The 10,779-nt window shown below is 50.1% G+C and overlaps 1 protein-coding gene across 1 annotated transcript; it reads left to right on the top strand.

The window, feature by feature from the left end:
• Nucleotides 1-4,196: 4,196 nt before the first annotated feature.
• LOC100964111 (kallikrein-2) lies at nt 4,197-7,177 on the top strand. Its single transcript, XM_003803996.2, has 4 exons — nt 4,197-4,242; nt 5,345-5,504; nt 6,611-6,906; nt 7,020-7,177. Exons 1-4 carry the CDS (start codon nt 4,197-4,199, stop codon nt 7,175-7,177), a joined length of 660 nt encoding a protein of 219 aa, XP_003804044.2.
• The last annotated feature ends 3,602 nt before the right edge of the window (nt 7,178-10,779 follow it).

The raw sequence follows: 10,779 nt of genomic DNA, 5'->3' as shown, positions 1-10,779 counted from the left end.
CGAAGTGGGCACTACTGGCCTCATATGACAGAGGAAGGGGCTGTGGCTGGGAAGTGGGGGAGGCACTAGGTCAAGGTCACTCTGGATGCAGGGCACCAGAGATCATGCTCTGTCACTGCCTGCAGAGAAGTTAATTGTGGCCTGATGTCCCAGCCCAGGAGAGGGTGGTGTGGACTTTCATTAACCTCTTACTCAGACCTTTGCCTTTGGGGCTTTCTCAGACGTCCTCCATGAGACCAGGTCCTATTGTACTCTCTTATTGTCCTTTCCCCTCCCTGACCCCCACCTGCCCACTATACCCAGCTGGGGCCCCTCCTACCTCCATCTTCAGTTAGCTAGGTGCAGCCTCAGTGCCTAAATGTTTGTCAAGAATGTTGAAGGAACTGACATTTTACCCATTTACAAACAAATACGTTAACCTGCCATAGTCTTGCCAACACTAGCAAGAAACATAAGACTCCTGGTACAGAGACAAAGGACTTTCTTACTCACAGCTCAGTAGGCAGCACGAGGTTCATGTTCACATTGGTTCACCTTGTCCCCCAAATCCTACGGGGTGATCAGAATAGTCCAGGCAGATGCTGGGCACACAGTGATTTGTGCCACTGCTGAGGAACCTGACCTTAGGGGTCCTCAATCTTATAATGGGGCTGCTTGAAAACTTGCCCAGTCTTGATTTATCCCTGATAGAGATATTATCTTTATTATCCTGGATTGAAAACAGACCTGCTCTGGAGGGACACATTATGTTTATTGTCCTGGACAGTAAACAAACCTGTTGCAAGAAAGACTTTATCTTTATTATCCAGGACAGTAAGCAAACCTGGATCTGAGGGAGATGCTATCTTGAAAGACTGCCTGCTATATAAACATCCTTGAAAAAGACAGTCCAGAAAAAAAAAAAAAAAAGGCGTAAATGCCTTTGCTCAGAAGATGCATAGAAACATGAGAGAACCGTGGAGAATTATCTCCCAAGGCTATTCAGTCTGAGCTTTCTACCTTTGTCTGCAGGACAAGCAGCATTCCACCACAAACACTTTGTCTGCCACATCCTGTTACTCCAGGCCTAAGCAGAGCTCTGGGTAGAGCCCCCTACAGTACCCCACTGCCAAACCCAGAATAAGGGTGGTTGGTCCTCAAGATTCTGAGAGGGCATGGCTGGGGATCAGAACTTTTGGGTTTGAGTGAAGAAGGAAGAAGCTGGAGGTCAAGGTTCTGAGCAGGGATGGGTGTGGGTAGGGCAGAGGGAGGAGACTGAAAAGGTCCCATCTCCTTAGGTACTGATGTGGGGGTCTAAGGATCTTGTATCCCGAGGAAAGAAGGGCTGGACCCTGAGAGGTCGAGTTCCCCGTGTGTGTGATTTGAGACTCCTTGGTCCCTGAGGGGCAGGTGCTGAAGGCATTGGTTCCAGGGTTTGATGAGATCTCCTGATTCCCACAGGATGGGAGGACCATGAGTTGCCCAGTCTTTGATCTCTCCACTTACCCACCCTCTCCATTTTAGGGGACATGCCCTGCTCTACTACAATGTGCCGGGGAGTGCAATCTGTGCATGTACCCACATCCCAGAAGCCTGCGGGCTATTCTATGCATCACCTGCAGCCGTGCTCTGAGCGGATTGACCACCACCAATGTTGATGTGGCCAGTCCAACCAGGGTGACTCTCCAGTCACATGCAGGCATGTAGGCTGTGGAGCTGCTCACATTTGCCCCCTGGTAGGTGCAACCTGCACAATGTCAGGCTGGGACCTCATCTCAGGACAGGAGCTCAGGACCATAGGGAACCACCATTGAAAGGTGCTTGAGAATGGCCAGATGTCATCATCCACAAAATCTCAAGGGCTGCTTGGTGGAGGAAACAGGGGTCTGAACTTATGGCCACTATCAAGTCCACTGTCCTCCCCAGTGAGTCTGCCAGATGAGTTGCATCATCTTTGTCACAACATCAGCATCATCTCTGACACATCATGTGACAAAGACACTTAGGGTGCCTAATGAACACCCTGGTGTGTGCAGGCCTGGAGGCTGGAGACACCATCAGGGCCTAGAGGATGCCATCAGGAGAGGGGAGGAGGGCTCTGGGTGGGTTTGAGAGCTGGGATGTGGTTGTCTTTGGTCTCCTTTGGCCACAGTGCTTGGCATAGGTTTAAGGATGGAGTATGAACACCATTTAGAATGAAGGGTCAGGTTGGAGTTGTATTAGAGATAGAGGTAGGGCAGTGTTTGGCCTGGTTTTGGGACAGATGATGTTGGAAGGGTTGGAATGGTGTGAGTTTTGTAGAAATAGGTTTGGTTTGAGTTGTGTGGGAAATCTGTGGGGACTGAATTGGGTATGAGGGTAGGTTTGGTTTCAGAAGTAGAATACCTGGAAGTAGGTATTGGGTCATGTTGGATGTGAGGACTGGAATAAGTTTGGTTTGATTGTAATTGGGGAAGATATAGGGATTGGGTTGTGTTGCGTTGATGTGTTCTGTTGAGGTTGTGTGTGATGTGGTTGGATTGGGTTGTGTTAGGTTTGGGTTGAAGTTCGGAGGGGGATGAGGATACGATTGGAAACACTGGATCCAGGAAGTCCTTACTTAAGCTGAGGCAAACATTCTTTCAGGATTATGAGATGAGGATGATACAGGAGAGTTCTCACAGGAAGAGTTCTGAGTCCTTGATTTATGTGCGGGAAGGTCAGGCTACTGGCTGAGGGTATCCTGTCTCCTTACTCCTTGTGGTCTTAGATTGTGAGTGTCGGAGTTCTGTTCCATCTTCCTCGCTATACTTAAAATTTATCTGGTCCCTCACCTAGGAAAGGGGGGAGATTTTGTCAAATTCTTGAGACACAGTTGGGGCTGGATCCACGTGAACTACTCTGGTTTCACAGAACAGCTGAAACAAGCAACTTGTTGGAAATCTGGGGAATCTAATAAGTAGTGGAGGTGGCAGGGGTCTGGTTCCAGATTCTCCTCTGAGACCCCAAATTATGATTTTTTTCAATGCCACTTAATTTTTTTTTTTTTTTGAGACAGAGTCTTACTGTGTCACCCTCGGTAGAGTGCAGTGGAGTCACAGCTCACAGCAACCACAAACTCTTGGGTTCAAGTGATTCTCTTGCCTCAGCCTCCCAAGTAGCTGGGACTACAGGTGCCTGTCACAACGCTTGGCCATTTTTTGGTTGCATTTGTCATTGTTGTTTTGCAGGCCCAGGCTGGGTTCAAACCTGTCTGCCTTGGTGTATGTGGCCGGCACCCTAACCACTGAGTTAAGGGTGCTGAGCCAGTGACACTTATCTTGAAGTGCATAAACTTGGCTCGTGATAGCTAAGTATTTTTACTGAAGGAAGGCCATGAACACACTCCTGACCTGGGAGGGCGTGTCAACAGGGATCCTTGCTGCACAGAGTTCACAGACTTGGAGAACAAAGAGTGGGGATTATTGGAGCCCCACATCGTGTAGAGGAGATTGAAGCTTGAAATGCTAGAGAACTTGGTCTGCGAGACTCATTTCTGCTTTGGGAGGTGTTAGGTTATGGGTCTGTGGGACTACAAGGTTATATGAAGAGAGGATTTAGGGAAATAGATTCTGGATGCAGGAGTGCAAGGAATAGAGAGTTCTGAATGCCAAGGCTTTTGTTTCAAGGACATGAGAAGATGGAGGTCTAGCACAGTGGTTCTCAACTTTCCTAATGCCACGGCCCTTTAATACAGTTCCTGTGGGTCACGACCCACAGGTTGAGAACCGCTAGTCTAGCATCTTTGTTCAGAGTGGTATAGGCATCAGGAAGTGTCACAGCTTGTATTTCAGGGCACCTTGGGTGTATGGGGTGCAAAGAACTTACTTGAGTTTAGGCACATGGGATTTTGTATTACAAATCAGTGATTGTCCCAACCCTTGTTCCTGTTCATCTTTATCTGCCTATGTCCCCTAAATCAAATCTCCATGAGCTACCAGCCTTGCTCCATCAGGCCTTAGACTCTGGGAATGTATCCAGGGTGATCTAGTATCTGCAGAACAACCAGTGACAGCTGTTTGTCCCTTTCCACAGCTTTGGATGTGGGAGGGGGTTGTCCCCACTCCAGCGGCATGGGGAGGGCTGGACCAGCAGTGGGTGCCAGCAGGGCAGAGGAGGAGTCTTGCAGTAAAGGCTTTATAGGGCTCCTCAGGGAGCCCCAGGCCCAAGTTATCTCCTGCCCCTGGACACCTGTCACCATGCTGTTCCTGGTTTTCTCTCTTACCCTGTCCATGGGGTGGACCGGTGAGATGGAGGGGGGCTGCAGGAGGGGGTGTGGGCCCTAACTCTTATGTTGAAGTCCCCACCTTACCACCCAGCCCTCAGCTCTGTCCTTCCAGCCCACAGTCTGCCCCAGACCAGGGTGCCAGGCTCTTCCTACATCTCTCTATTGTCAGCATCCCTATTCCTGCTTATTCCAGAACTTCCTCCTGCTGCCCAGCTAACTCCTACTCACAGCTATTTTCTCACAGCAGCAGATCCTGGGCCATCTCTGTGTCCCTTTGTGAGGCTCAAATCTTCCAAGGACCTCTCTCAATGCCATTGATTCCTTAGACCCTGGTCACTGGGCTGCTTCCTGAGCCCCTGACTCCTACCACATTCTGCTGACTTTTCCCATTCAGCTCCGAGCATTCAACCATGTGCCCTAGACCTTGATATCTGGCTTCCCAATCTTGCTCCTAGGAAACACGGTTCCACCCCTACTTCTTCCTAGTCAGGCTTGAGACAACGAATGGGCCCCCTAATCTGCAGTGGGATTCTGAGAACCCCTCCTTCCTTCTTTGCTCCAGACCCTTCATTCCAGGCCCAGCCTTTTCTGTAGGAAAAAATGCAAGCACCCACAGCCATAGCTGCCAGGGTTTCCAGAACTGGTTCCTGAAATCTGAATCCTTTCCAAAACCTGAAAAACCCAACCCAGGCCCAAAATGTTTCCTCTCCCTGGGACTCTGTAAACCCTGCAAACTTACCTCTGCCAGCAACTGAAGCCCTCTGTGGGGCGCTTCCTGGTTTCTAAAGCCCTTATCCACTCAGGACCCACCACAGTTTCCCTTTTCCCAGACGGAGACGCTAAGTCACCCCAAATAACATAGCTCCAGACTCTCACCCCTGCTCCAGATGCTGTCTTGTGTCTTCAGTCCCGATCCTCTGTGCACCAGCCCCCAACCTACAAACCCAGGGATGGCTCTAGAATTCCAGGCTCTTCCTGGCACCCCCTTGACTGTATCTTCTGGCCCCCAGCCCCGTCCTCTGCCCCAATGCATGCCAAACACAGCTCCTTCCCCTAGCCCTGCCTCCTACCCCTTCTGCCAACTTGGAACCCCCCTGACCCAGCACCCTCCCCCCACAGGTGCTGTGACCCTGACCCAGTCTCGGATTGTGGGAGGCTGGGAGTGTGAGAGGCATTCCCAACCCTGGCATGTGGGTGTGACTCAACATGGCTTCGCATACTGTGGGGGCATCTTGGTGCACCCCCAGTGGGTGCTCACAGCCGCCCATTGCTCCATATAGTGAGTTGAGACCTGGGGCAGGGGGGTGCCTGCGCCCTTTAGGAGCAGCAGCTGGCCATTTCCCCTGGGGCAGCCCCACAGGAGGCTGAGGGACTGAGGGAGAGAGGGGAGGTTCTGGTCCAGTCACATGGGGAGGCAGCCCAGGGACTGGCCACTCTCCTGTGGCTGCCTGGGTCTGTCCCTCAGTCTCTGTGTCTCTCCTTATCTGACTGACTGTGCTTTGGTCTCTGTCTCCCACTCTATCTTCATGTCCCTGCATCTCCCCTGTCTCTGACCATCTCTGGGTCACTCTGTGGTCATCTCTGTCACTATGTGTCTCACCTTCCATCTCTATGCCCATCTCTCTCCCCCTGGGTCTCTGTCCCACCTCTCCCCCCTCACTATTGAACACTCACCCAGGATGGGCCTAAGGGGTCCCCAACCTGTGTGCATGAGGGGGCGCCTCTCACTTTGCCCAGCCCCTGCAAACATGTCAGTCCACTCAGGGGAGACAGGGAGGGCCAGTTTCAGCCAGGACTGGGTGGGGCCACTGTGGGAGGAGGAAGGAGAAGGACCTAGGAAGGGGAGAGGGTGCTGGGAGGGAAAGGGGAACTTGACCTTGGGCTTTGGGCCAGGCCACCCGCCCTCTGGGGAACCTGCACAGCCCCAGCTGCTCCCCCCCAGGCCCCTTCCCCTTTCCCCTCTCACGCCCTGCCTCCTGGCTTCCTCTCTGCCCTGTCCCTCATTCTCTGACTTCCTGAGTCCCTCTGTCATTTATCTGTTTCTCTCCTTGTTCTGTTCTCTTCTTCCTCTTCCTGTGTCTGTTTCTTGCTGTCCCTGCTTTTTCTCTTTGTCATCCGGTCTCTTTTTTGCTCCCCCTCTTTCTCACTGTCCCCTCTCTGCCTTTCTCACTCCCTTCTCTCTGAGCTCTTTCTTTTCTCTTGAGTACCTGTATTTGCCTTTCATATTGTAACACTCCTTTGTTTTCTGACTCACTCTCTCTCTCTGACTATATCTCCCCTCCCCGCTGGGTTTTTCACTGTTTCTCTTTCTCTCTTTTGGGACTGTCCCCCTGCTCCCCTGCCTTCACTCCCTTTGCCCACTGTCCTCTCTCCTATCCCTCCCAGTACTGGTAACACTGGTCAGGTCTGGCTCGGTCGGCACACGTTGTCTGAAGATGAGGACACAGCCCAGGTGATCAAAATCAATCAGACCTTCTTACACCCGCGCTACAACACCAGCCATCTGAAGCACAAAACACTTGAGAAGTCAGAGGACAGCAGCCACGACATCATGCTGCTCCACCTGTCGGAGCCCGCCAATATCACAGACGCTGTGAAGGTTGTGGACCTGCCCACCCAGGAACCAGAAGTGGGGAGTATCTGTTACACCTCTGGCTGGGGCAGCATTCACCCAGATAATTGTACGCCTGGGTCAGATGGTGTAGCCTGGAGCCCGATGCCTGGGTCTGCGGGATGAGGGGCCCAAGAACCAGGGAAGTCCTACTACAGTCGTTTTTTTTTCCCCGCTCCACAGTCGTGCGCCCAAGGAGTCTCCAGTGTGTGGATATCATACTCCTGTCCAATGACAGGTGTAAAGAAGCGTACACTGAAGCGGTGACAGAATTCATGTTGTGTGCTGGGAGCTGGAATGGTGGCAAAGACACCTGTTTGGTGAGCCACCCCAGCCCCTAAGAGCTTAAGGGGAAAGGAAAGCAGGGACCCTGATTCTGGGCAGGGACCTGAAAGCTGATCTGGCATCTGCCTCCAGTGCTCTCCACCTTCACCCTCCGCCTCAAGTTCTTCAGCTCCCTCCCTCCTGCCCCTTTCCTTGGTCCCTGGAGGCACCATCTGATTCTCACAGCCTCATTCCCCCATTCCTTCATTCAACACACACCTGAGGTATTGGCTACATGCCTGGCACTGCCCTGGACCCCGAGAAGACAGCAATGGACACACAGAGCAGCCTCTCCCTTGTGGAGCCCTGTCCTGGTGAATGGCACAGGCAGGAACAGGGAATATAACACAGAAACTATGGAAAGTGTCAGGAGCTCTGGGGCAGGGGAGAGTGTGACTGTGGGGGAAATTGTTTCGAAGGTAGGAATAAGCAAATGCCTGAGGCAGCTAAGGGGTGAGCCTCCATCCAGGAGGGGCAGAGAGAGTAACAGGTATTGGGCAAGGGGAGAGGGGTAGAGGATGTGAGGAGCAGGGGCCCACATGTGATTAGAGTGGGGACCAGGGGAGGCCTGGGCAGGAAGCCAGGGCTGATCCTGTGGGACCTCTCCTGGGCCATAGGAGGACGCTACTTTTCCTCTGAGGAGTTGGCAGCTGCAGTGGTGCTGGATTGAAGCTGGACAGGGCCAGTCCAGGTGTCCACAGGCTGCTACTGGCCTCCACGTGGGGATCAGACTGCAGGATGTGACGGTCACAGGGGCCAGGGAAAGAATGAGGATGAGGCAGTTTGGGTGGTGGCTCCAGGCCATCTCCCCACAGGTGCCTGGCCCTCAGCCTCTGCCTTTCATTCCATTCCCTTTCTGGCTCCAGCTGGTCATTCTAATCTCAGAAATGACCTTGCCCCATCTCTGCTCACAGTCCTCCGTGGCTCTTCAGTGCTCTTTGGAGAGGGGGATCTAGTCCCAGAAGCTTCCTGGAGAGGTGACCTCTGGGATGAGCCCTGTGGGGTGGGGGCGGGTCCTGCAGATGGTCCTGCTCCTCCCCCACTGACCCATGCAGGGCCTATCTCCATGGACCCTGTACCTTGCACAGGAGCTATACACCAAAGTGTCTCCCCTGTTGGCCAGGACTTCCCAGTTAGAATCTCTGCCTCCCTTCTGGGAGCAGGCTCTGGAGATATTTTTCTTTTTCCCTGTAGCTGGTAGAAACCAGGGCTGACCTTTCTCACTTTATCTCTCTCCCTTCTACCCTTAGGGTGACTCAGGTGGTCCACTCATTTGTAATGGAACACTTCAAGGTATCACTTCGTGGGGCAGTAAGCCGTGTGCTCTGAGACAAAAGCCTGCCCTATACACCAAGCTGTGGCATTATCTGAAGTGGATCAATGAGACCATCACTGCCAATCTCTAAGCTTTCCTCTTCTATCCCCACCCCTAGTAAAATTGAGTACACATCAAGTTTTGACATCACCTGGCCTTTCTAAATTTGGGGCTTCTGGAGGCTTAGAACTCACCTGGCCAAAGCTAGAGCTGCCCCAGTTCTCCTGACCTGTGTCCTCAGATGAGGGAGTCAAGGTCTGACACTGGGGTACACTCATTTGGTGTTTCTCAAATGGGTGTAAATTTTCCCCTCCCCCTCTCCCTGGGGACATTGGCAGTTATCTGTCAACTTCTTAGGATCTTCAAGGGCACACATGAGGAGGTGGGTGGTCATGTTGTTTGTGTGGTGTAGAGATGGAGGAGGGGTGGGGGGTTTATCCTGGGAGAGTGGACAGTGTCACTTGGTGGATGCTCTCAATGGCCACTGAGCAGAAACTGAAGGCACAACACACCAGACACACTCAAAGAGGATGAAGCTTAAAATGGGATCCTCTATGTCTTGGGGTCACTTGGAAGCCTAGGGAAGATTGTGCAGAGGAAGGGAGAGTCTTCTTATCTCATAGGGCGATAGATTCAGCTGAGAGCCTGGAATCCCTGGAAACTGATCCACAATGGGGGTGTGTACCGGGTGTCCCCCAGGCCACCCTCAGATTTGATAATTTCCCAGTAGTACTCACAGAACTCAAAAGAACTATTATACTGTGGGCTTTTTGTTGTTTGGCATTGCACTGAGATATGGATTAAAATCAGCTAAGGAAACAGGCCTGTAGGCTGGAGTGTGGAAAAAACAGGGGAAAACTTAGTTTTTATCTCTCAGCAGAGTATTATGGACAGCGCTTAATTCTCCTAGCAAAGTTGTGTGACAACATTTATGAAGTGTTTCTAACTAAGGAAGCTCACCTGAGCCTTAGTGTCCAGGGTTTTTACTGGAGTCTGTACATTAGGCATGGAGTGCTCCAACTGTTCAGTCCTTGTTCTCTCTATAAGTTAACCTGATACAGCATGGCTCAGAGTCCCAGACAAACAAAAACAGGCCTCATCATAAATCACTTTGTTAGCATAAATTTTCTGGCATGGCTCAGGGACCCAGATATACCAGAGCACTCTTAGCCAGAACATTCTAAGGCAGGGGTGGGGAGCCTGCAGCCTTACAGCCACATGTGACCTTTTGACTGATTCTAAATTTCACAGAACAAACCCTTTTATTTTTGTGAATATATTTTGTTCACCTTTGTGTTTTTATTTTATTTTAAAATGAACGTGTTTAAAATAAGAAAGAATACAAGAAGTTTTAACAGAATAAGACTCCCAGGTTGACCAGCACAATTAGAACATTATAAGCCATACGGGCTAAATTGACAGCTGCTACACTCATGATTTAGTTTTAATTTCCCTCACCTGGCTGGTGCCACTGCCACATGAGGCTGGTTGGGGAGAGTTTATGGGCATTGATTACACCAGTTTATATCAGCTTTCGATAATGGCGCACTGTTCATACAGCAGTTTACATCAGCTTTCGATAATGGTGCCCTGTCTAAAGCGGAATTTGCGAGTAGTGTACAACTATTTTGACAGTATTTTTAAATTCTGTCTGGCTAAAAGCCCATCTTATCAAAGAAGACCAAGAGAACACTGAAGGAAGAAAACAATTTTTTTAAAAATTAGGATTGGAAAATGCAATATTATCTTGTTTTTGCTAAAGATAAGATGATTTGCTTGCTTTGTGATATTGTTTGTGACATTAAAGAAACTCAATGCTCATCAACATTGCAACACTCATAAGGACCACTCATACTTTAAATTAGAGAGAGAAACACAAAAGGTTAAATTGCAGAAATTAAAGAGGAAAAGCAAAAGCAAAGACAATTCTTTAAGCAGCAATAAGACCTGAAAATAATGCCATTGAAGCAGCTTACAAAGTAGCTTACATACTTTGGAACAAAGGCAAGCCATGCAGTGATGTAGAAATTATGAAAGAATGCATTGTTGAAGTTGTATGATGCTTAGATCCCAATAAAGTTTCAAAGTAAAAACAATTGCCTCTTTCAAGGAGAACTGTAACTTATTTGCCACATGAATTAGACTTCAACTTAATAGAACAACCTCATGCAATACTTCAAAAGGAAGATATATATTATCCAATTGCTTTGGATGAATCAACTGATACGAGGGTGTGGCACAGCTTTTATACTTCTTTTGGGTCATAACAGAAGATTTTCTTTGTATGAAGAGTTGCTTGCTTTG

This window comes from Otolemur garnettii, unplaced genomic scaffold (genome assembly GCF_000181295.1).
Source record: "Otolemur garnettii isolate 467f Iridium unplaced genomic scaffold, OtoGar3 scaffold00211, whole genome shotgun sequence".
In the NCBI taxonomy this organism is placed as follows: domain Eukaryota; kingdom Metazoa; phylum Chordata; class Mammalia; order Primates; family Galagidae; genus Otolemur; species Otolemur garnettii.
Note: the sequence above shows the minus strand (reverse complement) of the source record. Positions and strands in the feature narration are given on the sequence as shown.